We start from the raw sequence: 13,939 nt of genomic DNA on the forward strand, positions 1-13,939 counted from the left end.
GGGGGGGGGGGTAACTAGTGGTTTGCCTGGAGTTCAGCTCCAGCTAAAATTTAAAAAGGAAAACCAGCAGCACTTTTAGTTCCCTGGAAACTCACCCGCCCTCTCTTCATGTAGCAAATACAAGAAAAATGGTGAAATGTGTCTTACGGTACCATATTTCTAAATTTAACTCTGACCCTAAATTTGGACATATTTCTTCCTCTTGATCATTGCCATTCCCCATGGTAGCCCAGAGAATCCAAGAAGCATCCATCAACATGTTGTGATAGTTCCGCAATTGCTGTTCAAAACAGATAACAGGACTCATCGGTTGATTTCAGAGGACAAAATATAAGGATAATAGAGGTGCTCGCGCTGGTAAGATAGAGAACATCCGAAGGCCAAGATGCCGGGATGATGAAGCTCTTATAATACACATTCCCACAGCCTGACGGTTATTTGAAGCTAGTAGAGGATGATGAAGTGAAAAAGACACAGAAAACTGAATAAACAGTTAGACTAGGATTGATAGGAGCAGGGATTCCTGACATGATTGGGCCATCGTCTCCAGGATCCTCTTAATTGTTCCAAAGGGACTGCTAATTTTCTGAGAGTGGCAGAGACCTGGGACTTAACTAGTCTTTTAACCGTGGAGGCTTCCAGTGAGTGGGATGGCGTAATGAGAGATCAAAGGATTCTGTTTTCCCTTTGTGATTAAATGAGTAAACAATTTCCTCTTCCCTCTCCTCTACAGTATGAAAAATGAAAGAGTTATCGAGTGATGTTGTAGCGATTACTGCTCAGCGGATGGAATTTGTCAACATCCATTTTAAAACAGATGGTTGAGGACAGGGAGGACAGGGAAATAAACAACAAAATGATCACAGTGTCCTCGTTTTATACTCTGCAGACAAAATGCAACCACCACGGGTCGAATGCCAGACCATTCCAAAACTGTGAAACTAATATTCTAAGACCATGGAAAGATACATTTCTTTAAAGCCAACAACTCGTTCCTAGCTTGCCAGGGTCTTTGTCGTTATCATTTGGATCAACACGGATGAAGAAATGTATGAAAGGTTCTTCAGACCCAAGGAGAGATAGATTGTTGGAGGTGTATTACTGCAACACCATCCACCCCTGAAACACAATTTTTTTTTCCTGGGTGGAATAATTAGTAACAGCAGCAAATAAAGATAAATCAGAATTTTTCTGTCCTAGTAAACTATTTTATTTATATAATTCCCTAAATAATGAAATCTAATAAGCTTCAAAAACACTAAAGACGATGTAAGCCCAAACTGTACGATAGTTATATATATATATATATATATATATATATATATATATTTTAGCCGGAGGGGAACACGAGGTGCACTATGTATCCCAGCATACTATGCTGAGCTGTGCTTGGTAATTAACAGCAAAGTATCTTAGAGACTTGTCCTCAATTCCAATGAAATGCTGTGATGTGGACTAAGGCTATGTACACACATATGAGCTGCAGGGATCATCTTAGGCGAGACAGAGCTTATAGACACCGTCCGATGGCGTTCATTGATCTGTTGTGGCGGATCCATGAATGACAGAAGGCGAAGGACCACAATGGAAGTGAAGGGAGGAGAGCGCAGCGGGGTGCCACTTGCTCGTTCTCCCCCCTCTCTATACAACAGAATGGCGATGTATGTACAGCACTTGTTCGTTCATCTTTCACCCAATTGTCCTTGGAAAACGATTGTGAAAGATCCGAGAAATTAACCCAGAAATCCCAATACATATACATGACCCTAACTGTTTTAAATACAGAAAATGGTCACAACATCTCCAAGCACATCTTATTAGCAGCTACAAAAAGCATTTGGCTGAGATTTTTTCCACTAGTTGCTAAATTATAGGAGCTGACACACTTTTTCCATCAACAAGCTTGAGTGATCAAGCCATTTGTTCCATAAAGAAATGTAAAATATTGTAGGTGCTGGTTAAATGAAGCTGACTGTATTATTATGACTTGCACATGCACATGAGATCACATTTTAAAACTCAGCCATGCAGAGATCCAGATAATTTCTTAGGGTTCAAAAACTTTTCTCCAACAGTGGCTGTTCTCCTGATGCAAGGAAACTATGTAAAAAGTGTTAAATGCTTATGTTCAGTGATTTCAACAGCTTTAATTTCAAATGATCAGTGCACTTTTCCATAAAATATCAGCATTAAATCCTTCCTGGGCACCGCAGACTAAAACTAAATACAACAAAGTAAATGAGTTGGTGGAAAAACTCTTATCACCACTAATTCTTCACTGTGTGTATACTAAATCCAACACTGCAAAATTTAGAATTGGCATACCTATAAAACACTATAATGTACACATTACCATTGTGGCCTCTTAGGGGTTTGAGTGATGTGGTTACAGTGGCACTGTATAAGTAAAAATTGCCTGCACCAGCGGAGGGAGCAAGGATTTGACTCATTCACTAGTCAAATGCTTGTAGCAGCTGACGATTGGAAAGGCAGCAGCTTTTTCTCATACAGGCCACCAAAAAGGTAAGTAAATACAAATGTATTTTGCGGGTGGGCCTTTTTTTTTGTAAAAGGATGTGGTGGTGACAAGGTCACTTTAAGCCACAATGTTTTTAGGATAGAGTAGGAAAATGGTTAAACTGTTTACAACCCCAAGACTAAAATCTAATACATTGCAGCTTAACGATCCTTATATGCGGCGGCTGTATGATTTCTTTTCAATATTTTACCTTGGGAACCCTTCCAGTTACACACTTCCTGCCCTTGGATAACTATTGCCACCTTTAAATAAGAAATGTCTTGGAACTTTAGAAACACTAACTTCAACTTTATACTGAACAGACCAAAGGAGAGCAAGTAAGACGTTTATTGCTAGGGTTTACACACACCTATAAAAGTGGTAATCAGGCTAAAAGGTAGCTGATCGCCAGATAAATAAATGGGGCAATCTCTATAAATAGGTCCCCCTATGACTGCATCAAAAGATGTCAAATTATGCAATTATGACATATGGAGTTTCAACATGGTTGGCTCAGTGGCTAGTACTCTGGCCTTTGCAGAGCTGGGTCCCAGGTGAAATCATAGCCAGGACACTACTTTATGGAGTTTGCATGGTCTCCCAGCATTTGCGTGGGTTTCCCGTGGGTACTCTGGTTTCCTCCCACATCCCAAAAACATGCAGTACCACTTTGATGATAACTTTGTTTTTATTTAACATACTGAGAGGTGTGAAAGTCAGAGGGTATTTGAGTAGCATTTTCACTTGAGAAAGAGAATAAATGGCCTGGATAAGACGGTAAATAATTATGCTGCTGCAGATTTGCAGGCCTTTATTTGGGATCCAGGCCCGGAATGTTTAGGAAAAAATGAGTGGACCAGGCACTCCATTCCTCTTCCAAGTCAGAAAACGACAGACTAGGAAACGCCTGGAAAAAAGAGTATGTCCTTGAGACAAGGGGAAGTTTGAACCTGAGGCAAGGTGTGTGAAAACTTTGCTATGGGAGAAGGTCTTCTACAGTTAAAGTCTACAGTTTAAGGGGCCAGGAGGCTAAGACTTGTGTTATGATGACACCGAACCCCTATGAGAGAAAACCCAGAATATTTATTTTGTGTTAATAGCTTTTTGCAGTGATTGCTTTTGATTTGCCAGTCCCTCTCTATCTCTGTGAGTATATATACATAAATACATACACACATATATGCTATACATGCTATATACATGCTTTATTCCTATTTTTTTAATGTTAGACAGCATTTAACCATACAGAAATCTTACTTTTTGTTTTACATTTTTACATAGGCTTGTCTTTGTCTAAAACTAGCAAATGTTTTAAATTTAAGTGCAATTAGAGGCAGCATTTTACTCCTGTAACTTTATAGTTTTCTTTTGTTCCTCATACCTTTCTTATAATTTTGCAATACCTATCTGGAAAGGTCGTATCTCTGTCGACAATTTTTCTTCTCTCGGACTTGGTGACAAATGCCTTAGATGGGATGGATTATTTCTCTAGATATACAATAAATATAGAGGAAATTTCTGACCTTTGTGTTATGATAGACCATATAGCCATTTGATTTGTTCTGAACTGTATCAAAGTGGACACCTCCCTGATGAAGAAAGCTGGCTCCTGGAAAAGGCTTGATTTGATATATTAGCTCATATTCTGGGAGATCAAGGGCCTTATTTACTAAACAGCACAGCACCATTAGGTATCTTACAGGGTCAGAAGACGCCTAGCAGGCATGTATTTAGCTTGGGCCATAAGGCATTGTGTACTATGGGCTTAGTGTTCTTGACAAAACCTAGCCCTGGCCATACTTTGGATCATTTGTTCATGTCTTTCACAGGCCCTTTTATTTGGTTTTCAGCGGCCTCCAAAGGCTTGAACAAATATTCTTCCTGAACACATTAATCACTAAATGTTCACTGCGTGGCAAGCTCAGATGTGAAGGTCTGTATGTTCTCTCCTTCTTATCCCTGAAAAGCATCTACATTGCCACGGCTCTTAACTCATTCATTTCTGCAGACGCAGATCATCACCAAAAACCCAGCTAAATGAATGTAAAAGCAACTCCTTCTCCAACACACGGGTTATTCTGCAAGGGTGTGTTTACCTAATGTCAGTTACATTCTGCTTATATTACGTTGTACACTCTAGGTTCCTATATTAGCTGTCTTCTCTCCTTGATTCTGAGAATCAACATCACACTAAACTACATTATCAAGGGGCTAAAGCTCAACAATGCCGTTTCAATAAAGTTTAAAAAATGAAATGTTTTAGCACTGCAGTATTAAATATTGACCTTGAAAACAGGTTAGATTTGATTGAATGTGTAAATCTGCCTAGAACCTTTTGTTGACAGACCCACTCCATTGACACATTTGACATTTGGAAAAAAATATATCAGAACAATATTTTATCTTTTTTCCTTAAATGAAGGTCCATACAAGGTAAAGCAACAGGTTTACATCAATGTCAGCCATTTAAACAGGATTCCCTTTTTTCTTCTGCCACTCTTTTTGGTCTAGGGCCCAATGGAAAATGTTTTTTTTCTAGGTAGGGGAGAACCTGTGACTCCCACTCCTCACAGGTTTAAGGGTTCCAAATGCCTCAGGTAGGTGAATTTTAAGTAAAGGGGCCCAATGTAAAATGTTTCTGCTACCCTTGCCAGAACCCAACCTCAAAGAAAAACAATTGTTTTTTTTTTCCCTTTAAGTTGCTACTTGTTAACAAAAGACGTGTATACCTTGTACGTGTAAATCAGAATGCCAATGCAACATTAGTTTCCTTTTCAGCTACTTTGAACTACAAGTCATGAGATGACTTATGACATGGTGACGATGGGCAGGATTACGGCAGGTGATTTACATGAGGTGTGAATGGGCAAGGCACACAGGGAGGCTCATGGCCCGTCAATAAATTTATATTGGTAGATGGGGGGGGGTAGCCAAGGACATCCAACAGCACAAGTCATATCACTATAACTTATATGCTGTGGCAAACAAGTCATAACATCATTATGTCACTGCTGTGCAGGATAGATCACAGAAGCAGCTTAATGACCAGCAATAATCTCCCCATGCCATTTTGGTGAAGTGGGCCTCTTGGCATATTTTTACAGCTACCCATTTATCACCTACAGCCAAACAGAGATGAGATACTAACAGTTAAGGGGAGAAAAACTGTTCTTACTTGTGGTAAGGGGGCAAGAGGCAGGGGAGCAAGAGTAGGGGGTAGAAAACCTAAATGCAGATACTGTGCCACCAAGTGATGTTCTTACAGGGTATGTTCAATGCAGTCTCTGTACAGTCTGTGTAGTGCCCTCATTCCGTATATTTTATATTTGCACAAGATTATTAGGTGTAATAGGGACACTGCAGTGTAGAAAGAAGACACATTGAAGGGGTCCTAGAACTATGAAATTGAGGATGGACGTTTACCTTTTTTTCCTGTTACTCACAGATATTTTTGGGCTTTACTACGTGTGCAGAAAGCCTCACAACATCCACTGTCCTTTATACATAATTGTCATTGTACATACCCATTTTTATGGAGATCAATTACCTGTTTGTAAAATTCCTGGACTGAATGAAAAAACTGGCTTCATAATATTGCAACATAGGAAAAGTTATTTAACAGATGTTTTAATTCCTCTGACGTGACTTCAGCTTTAGAGTATTTCCCCACAGTACCTGCAGCTACAGAGGTGCATTTAAAGCACTTATACTGCTTCCTGCAGGTCTGCTGCCACCATCATAATTCTTGGGCACTGAGTCTGTTCAAGTCTATCTAATTTATTACAGGATTAATTGAGATGATGAGATAGCTAAAGATTTACCTGTAGTGCAGACACAAATTGGATGGTGCTAACAAACGCAATCGAGGCTCCTTGTTCAAAGTTGAAACGTATTGTGTCCACAAAATGTGATGTATCAATCTTAATATCCACAAAGACATACAACATCTTTATCCCATGTGTGGCATCAATAGGGACTGTGTAATAAAAAAAAGAAAGGTTAGATACACATATATTTGATTTTAGTAGACTAACATCTGTATACAGCTTCATATTTTATTTTAGGATTCAGGGTCAACCTAAAACTTTCTACACGCATCTCCCAAAGTTTTCAATTCTCGGGCTGTTCCTTGTAGAGAAAAGAATACTAAGGTTCCATCTAACGTTAGAAGATCCTACAAAATGCCTTTCCATGGCTGAGAGAACTTATGAGCTGTAGTCTAACTGCAAAAGTAATGGACACATAAATTAAACTGGTTTGTGTTGTGTTGTAAGGAAGTCAATTGATTAAACCAACCCAAATAGTCCTGAAAGCTTTTTAATTAATTTTTATTTTCAAAGTTTTAGAACCCAACATGTTTTTTGTCTGTCCATTGAAGAATCTACTTTGATTCATTCAAACTGTTGTCAGTAAGATCACTTGTTCAACAGATGATGTTAATTATTTGTCTTTTTTGATTTTCTACCATCAAATCACAAAGCTCTAACAAATTGTATTATTCTCAATCATCCTTGCCCCATTATTGGTAAAGATGCATTTAGACATTTGCTTAAGGTTTATATTTAATGCATACACATGCAATAAAAAGTCTTAATCATTTTTGGACTGCATAAAGAATACATTTTTTATCCAAAAGAAAGGCATTTGTGAGTCTATCTCTTTGACCAACTAACAATGGCAACTGAAAAAAAAAATCTGAAAGGGTTTATGGAAGAAATTTGGACACACCTAGTTGGAGCCAAACAGGGGCAAAATTATAAATGTGATTAGGGCTTTTCAATAGGCTGTGAAATTGTTGCTTTAGAAATGCTTCCAATGCAATAGATCTGGAAATACAAGACAAGTTCTATTGTTTCAAAGAAGAATCATGCACAAAACTTTTTGAAAATGGTGTGGATTGACATGTAAAAACTAAGTATATTATGGCCAGTAACATAAAGACTAGGAAGCACAAATCAGCTTAAAAGGGCAGTTTGTTAATAAGGTTAACAACTTTGGATAAATCTTTATCCCGTTCATAAAGAGACGTGTACATTTTTAGCACAGCTGTCATTCCCATACCGGCCTCATTAAAAGCAGTAATACTAAACACAGAAGCACCCGAAAGTACTTTCAGGGCTAAAATACAACAGTTTTCCATTTTTTTAATAATGATTCTGACAAACATAATAGATTTTCAGTAGTAGGGCAACTATTGCTATTGAGGCAGAGAATAGGATTCCTATCTTAGAACGGAAGTCAATGTTAGTAATAGATGGGGGAAGAATGGCTGATGCTATCCGAGTTTTATTCAGCAAAATCATCCAGCAGACTATTTGTGAATTTATCAGAACGAGATAGCCAGGATCATAAGACTATCAGAAGTCAGTTTTTATGATATGAAATGGAAAACAAAGTTTTATTATAGTCATTTTATATATATTTTCATTATGACACATTAGTCTATGTTATCTTGCCCAAAGAAATAAAATTTATGTAATCCTGCCAAAAACCAAAGCAGTTCAAATGTTTTATTAAATCTAGAAAGGCAGCAGTAGTAATTGCAACTTGTCCTGTAAAAAATTAACATGGCCCTTTATTTAATGAAGTCAACTATCATGCTAATGGTGAACCATTTTGTTTCCTGTGTCTCATTGGGGTGATGTTTCTTTACTCCTTGCCCTGCAGAGACAACAGCAAGCTACACTAAATTTTAGTGAGGGCAGTCCACTCCCTAAACCACCCCAGCAGTAACACAGAAAGCAAAACCTTCCCCAATTTTATCCAAAACTACAAAAAGGTACACTTTAAAGCTCAACTGCAGCTCCCCCAGCTTTAGCAGCAATACTCTTCTTCTCTTGGGTGAAGTGTCCCACAACACATCTTCTCTTCTACAAGAAGTCTCTAGTGTCCTAGGCTAAATTTTCCCAGTTATTCAACCCAGAAAAGTAAGGAAATACTGTAAATTTAGGGGGTAATCATGCAGAGAGCAACACTGATGCCATGCCAGTGTTGTTTTCCACATTACTGACAACTGACTACCAGGATAAGAGATTAGGAGGACCCGGTGTATTATTTTGCCAGCCTGTAGAATTCCAAAAACAGTAGATATTTAAAAAATTATAAAAGTTTTTATATATTATTAAAAAAGTAAAAATATGTTTTAGTATATAAATGTAGTCCAGCAGTAGAGAGAATGCAGATTGCTGGAGTATGTGCTTTATATGCAATTTAAACAGAACCACTGGCCATACCATCAAAACATTTTTTGCACCAAAAACATAACAGCAACGCTAGGCTTTGCATTTATACTCTGGTAGCACAAAAAAAAAAAAAAAAAAATCTTTGTTTAATTAAGGCTACGTACACATGAGCAATATTTGTCGTTGGAAGCGAACGTTTGGCGACCGATCGGACGATAATCTTTAACAAAAAAGTGCACAACGACTGGTCGGCGAACAAAGAAATTCGCTGAAAAAGAACAACCGTCCCCGCAGATCTAATTTGGCGATGATTGTTTGTAATGTATTGTGTGTACAGTTGTTCCATGATTGTGGATGGTTCTGTGGTAAACTTTCTCCTGTACATGTCAGTCACTTCCTGTATCATTCAAATGATCAAATCCAGTATGTGTACATTATTGGTGGATTATATTTGAATAAAATCGTGCATAATTATTGATTGGTCATCAATCGTTCCTTTTGCAACAACAATTATTGCACGTGTGTACGTAGCGTTACATATAAATACTGTTGCAGCAAGGGCTGACATTTGCCTAATGATTCTTTTAACTCGATCTACTATACAATCAATAAAGCAGTTTTCACTAGTAGTCATAAAAGTAACAAAACAGCAATTATACTATGCAACAAATTATGGTATTTAAAGAGAAAAAAAAAAAAACTTATGATAACCAATGTCAGAAAAATTTCTGTGATCTCTGCATGTTATGTCTAGGTCGTAAAAAAAAAAAAATTATTCCAACCGATTCATCCATCATCACAAAGAAACCGAACAGAAAAGCAAAGAAGACCAATGGTGTAGAGCCATGATGTTGTTAACAACAAAAGCATGCATTGTAAACACTGAGAATTGTAAGACGCTAGCTAGATGGCAATACCATTTGTACACAAATGTAGCACCTGGGTCAAGGCAACACACATCAAGATAGTTTAGAAGAAACATACAGAGCACAAAGCTAGAAAAAACATATTGCTCGTAACAATGGCAAGTATGATAAAAAAGGGCATTTGCACTTAACATAGATGTCCCAATCACTAATATCATTTTTAACAGTTATTTTAAAATGTCTTTTTCATATATTAGATGTGAAGCATTTAATAAAATAGTACAATATCATTCTGGTATGAAGGTGCTTGTTTAAGCAAAGATAGTTATTCCTCAGTTTGTCTTGAAAGCTACCTAAATTCTGGTTTCAACCGTCTGGTTTACAGAAAGCTGGAGCTTGAAGAGTACAGTATATGTGTTTTACTCATGCAGGGCACTTACCTACCTACCTCTTCAGCTCCACAAGCTCACCATTCCTATACTTCATTTCTACTCCCATTCATACTCACCATTCCTACTCCCTTTAGCCTTCAGAAGCAAAAGAAAAAAATGTTTTCCTTGCTGATGCCTGTAGAGGTATATGTAGAGGAGTATTAGGGGGCAGATACAAATCTGTTAAGTACAGGTAGTCCCCGGGTTACATACAAGATAGGTACTGTAGGTTTGTTCTTAAGTTGAATTTGTATGTAAGTTGGAACAGGTTCATTATTTTAATAAATGCAATTAGAACAGATGTTTGTCTCAACATATTATTAGGCAGCGTGGTGCCAGTTACTGTATAAAATCCTCACTGTGAGTTAATCACAAACAAAAAAAAAAAAGAAAACCTAAACTTTATGGAGCCTAGACATTCATTAACTTCTGGAGCAAGCTGTGCTTTGATATGCAAAAAGAAACAACTGCAGAGTTTGTCTTGGTCATTAAAGAGTTACAAGATGTTACAGATCAGCTCAGCTCTTAAGATCACCTACAACCTCAGCTGTGTTTAGCAAAAGATTTCTTCTGCAATTCATGCAAACTGCCCCCTTCCCCCCATCAAGACTCTGTCCTGCATACGAGAGAGCAGGTAAGCCCCGTTCCTATCTAGGAGTCGTCCGTATATCGGATGTCCTTAACTCGGGGACTGAACATGAATTCATATGTTTTGCCAAAAACCTTTAAAAAACAAACAGCACTAGAATCAAACACACATTCCAGGCAGAAAAAAAGGATAGCTCAAATACATGCATGTACAGATTTACTTGTTAAAGTAACCCTGCCAGACAGCACAGCCAGATCCTAGACCACACCGGAGACTACACTGGTTGAACAATACATCCAATTTCATGATCCACCCCAGCCTGGCACTGATTAGTTATGGAGCAGCACAACAAATATGGAGCCTTCCCTGCGTTCTTCACAGGAGGCAGATATAAGATCAGATTAGGGTACTTATACTATTTATTACATATTTTTATTTCTTAATGAACACTTAAAATGAGGTTACTTATATCTGCTTGCAGTTGTACTTTAAATTAAAGCAAAGTTTGACAAGCCATGGGTTCATCTGTGTCAGTATTTGTACACATAGGGAGAACAAGTGAAATTGCTGAGCTATCACAGCACAGGATTAATCTCCAGTGTGCTCTGTCTGTATTGTACAGATATGAGTAACATTTTCGTCAAAGATTGAGACATTAGCTGCTGTATCAGCACTCATTATTTATTGCTTCAAACCTAGGTGTTTGAATTTTACATTCACGTGCAGACACATAAAATGATTACACACAGTTACAGACTGATGGAAAAAAGTAGAATGATTTCATTTGTAGGAGTTTTGCTAGCAGACAGAAAAAAAGAAAAACTTTCTGTATGTTCTTTTGTTATCAACGAATGTAAATATGATAGAAAACACTATTCTGAAACACACACTGAAGTATGCACTCCTTATAGTGCAAACCATACACGCTTTGAGAGTATTTGTGCTATTATGAACACAAACATTTTAACTTTATCCTATATGAGGCTCTAATTTTTCAGTAATTAGAATATGAAATATAGTAAGTGTTCCTAAAATAACAGCAATAGATTAATAACAAACCCCTATGCCCTCTGTGTGAGCAGACTGGCACCTAATTATTCCATATGGAGTGCCCAATATTACATAACCATAATAAGTCAATGTTGGTTCAATCAAGATAACTCACACAAACACCATGTTCCCTCCAAATGATGTTCAAGGCCACATCCCCAATTAGAACCATACACAAAACAAAGAAAAACCAAAACCGAGACTTTCAATGCCAATAAATATGAACTCTACTCTTATAAATTACATAAAAAAACTTTTATTAGTTACAAAACAATTAAAAGTCTTGAATGTCCCGGTTTTGTTTCTCCTGTTTTATATGTGATTCAATCAAGATAATACCTACATCTGTAGCTGTGAAATCTGTTTGATTGGAAGAAGAATTTGTAATTTTGATGCCCCTTTCACATTGTATCATTGGGTTCACCTCTCCATCAGTAATTAGGCTCTTGCAATTCCTTTTTAGGAATTAGGCTCTTGCAATTGCAATTGCAATTGCAGTAATTAGGCTCTTGCAATTGCAATTCTTAAAGCTGAGTGGTGGCAATGGAACTCACTATTTTCTTGGCTCAAACAAGACAGAATTATTTCTATCTACATCTGGAGCCTTAAGCCATTTGTTACAATAGATGGAAAAAAATGCAAATCTCTTACTGAAAGTCATCTTTTTTCTATGGGTATGAATGTTACAGCCTCTCAGAAGTTGAAGATATGAGTAGACAACCAAACGGGTTTACATTAAAAGTTCATCAAAGCCAGACAGCTTGGGAGGAAGGGGGGGGGGGGGTGCAAAAGAAGTAATCAGGGCAAGATTTCTCTAACTTGTCCAAATCCTTGTCAGCTCTGGCACTCCATCATAGACACAAGAAAAGCCAAACCATCATCTCATGCGCGTTGGTTATTTCATACCATTCTTTCTCACCCATGTTTCTGTGAAAACAAAGGGCTCCTCCTGAGGTTGAGAGAAGTTCCTTATGACCAATTTATGTATCTTTTAGATACATAACCACTGATATTAAGAATAGTTTTGCTAATTAGAATGCTAACTCCAGTGTAGAAGAATGCTAATATATTGTTAATTGTAAATATCATAATTTTTGGAAGGAGTTCCTTCAGACCTGAAGTTATTTTAGGAGTTTCTCTATGTAAATGGGTAGGGAAATGCAGCTTCATACAGCAGCACCATGTATTGTACACATATCACACATATTATATGAAGGGTCATTAAACACTGGTAATTTTAGGAATCAGGCATTAGAAAATGAACAAGCTCAACAAAATGTAATCACAATGTTCAGGCAACCTTATCTGCAAACATTATGCAGATTGTTCGTTACTCTCCAAACCTCAATGCAATTCACATACGTAACACCACATATCTGTTATAATAATCATATACATGCAGGTATACCTAAATCCTACAAGACATAGTCATAAATTAAAGTTTTTGCACTGACCTGTAAGACTACAGGGCTACCAGATACAAATTCCCAAACATTTTCCTAGTATGAGATGCTTCAAGATGACCCACTATCATTCTTACACAAATATTCTCACTGCCAACTGAAGCTCTCAGAATTACAATTGGCAAAACAATATTTGACATTTGTGGCTGAATAAAACTTTTGGAGTCTATGCCTGTATCTCGGTTTATGTAACCATTGATTATGATGACCTTACAAACAATGGAAAGATTTTTTAACAAATGTCCATTTGGGAAGAAGTTTGGAATTTTATTTCTATTGTTCCTGTGTTACTGGGAGCTGTAACTACATGCAATTTTTATTTAAAAAAAGCTACTTCTTGATAAAGTGATCTGATATCATCTACCCAGCATCTGCTCTCTATTACCAGCATTAGGGACCATATATCGTTGACATTTGCATGTCATTTGTTTATCCTTTAACCACTGTCTGCATAAAAGTCAGATTTCTTTGCTGTGTTGTTTGTGATTGACTTTCTTTTTGTTATATTTTATTATGTGTTAGCCTATCCCCACCCATGAATATTGTCCCCCTGTAGACCTTTGCCCCTGCGGTGTCTCTGGTGGTTTACTGGGCAGAACCGGCAGGCTGGTTGTATAACGCAGTAGGAAGTGTGCAGTACGCTGGGCCGGTTGGAGCCCCATTCTGATCTCAAGGCGTTACAGCACTTAGTATTCTGTTGCCATGGAAACTGTCGGCATGTCCCAGATGTGGCGAACTTTGAAGTCCGAGTATGATGGAATCAGCCCAAAAATAACCAAAAAGCAAGGAGGGGTGGGGAGAATAAGTCAAAGGAAAAGCAAGGTGGAAGCTTGTTAAGAG

General features: G+C 37.6%; 1 protein-coding gene across 2 annotated transcripts in view; it reads right to left on the bottom strand.

The window, feature by feature from the left end:
* DPH1 (diphthamide biosynthesis 1) overlaps positions 1–13,939 on the bottom strand; it is a 149,536-nt gene that overhangs the window by 50,806 nt on the left and 84,791 nt on the right. For both annotated transcript variants that reach the window (XM_072429230.1, XM_072429236.1), the window contains exon 5: positions 6,340–6,494. In XM_072429230.1, the coding sequence (XP_072285331.1) occupies positions 6,340–6,494 (155 nt within the window). The remainder of the gene's footprint in view (positions 1–6,339; positions 6,495–13,939) is intronic.

This window comes from Pyxicephalus adspersus, chromosome 1, assembly GCF_032062135.1.
Source record: "Pyxicephalus adspersus chromosome 1, UCB_Pads_2.0, whole genome shotgun sequence".
NCBI classification, from domain to species: domain Eukaryota; kingdom Metazoa; phylum Chordata; class Amphibia; order Anura; family Pyxicephalidae; genus Pyxicephalus; species Pyxicephalus adspersus.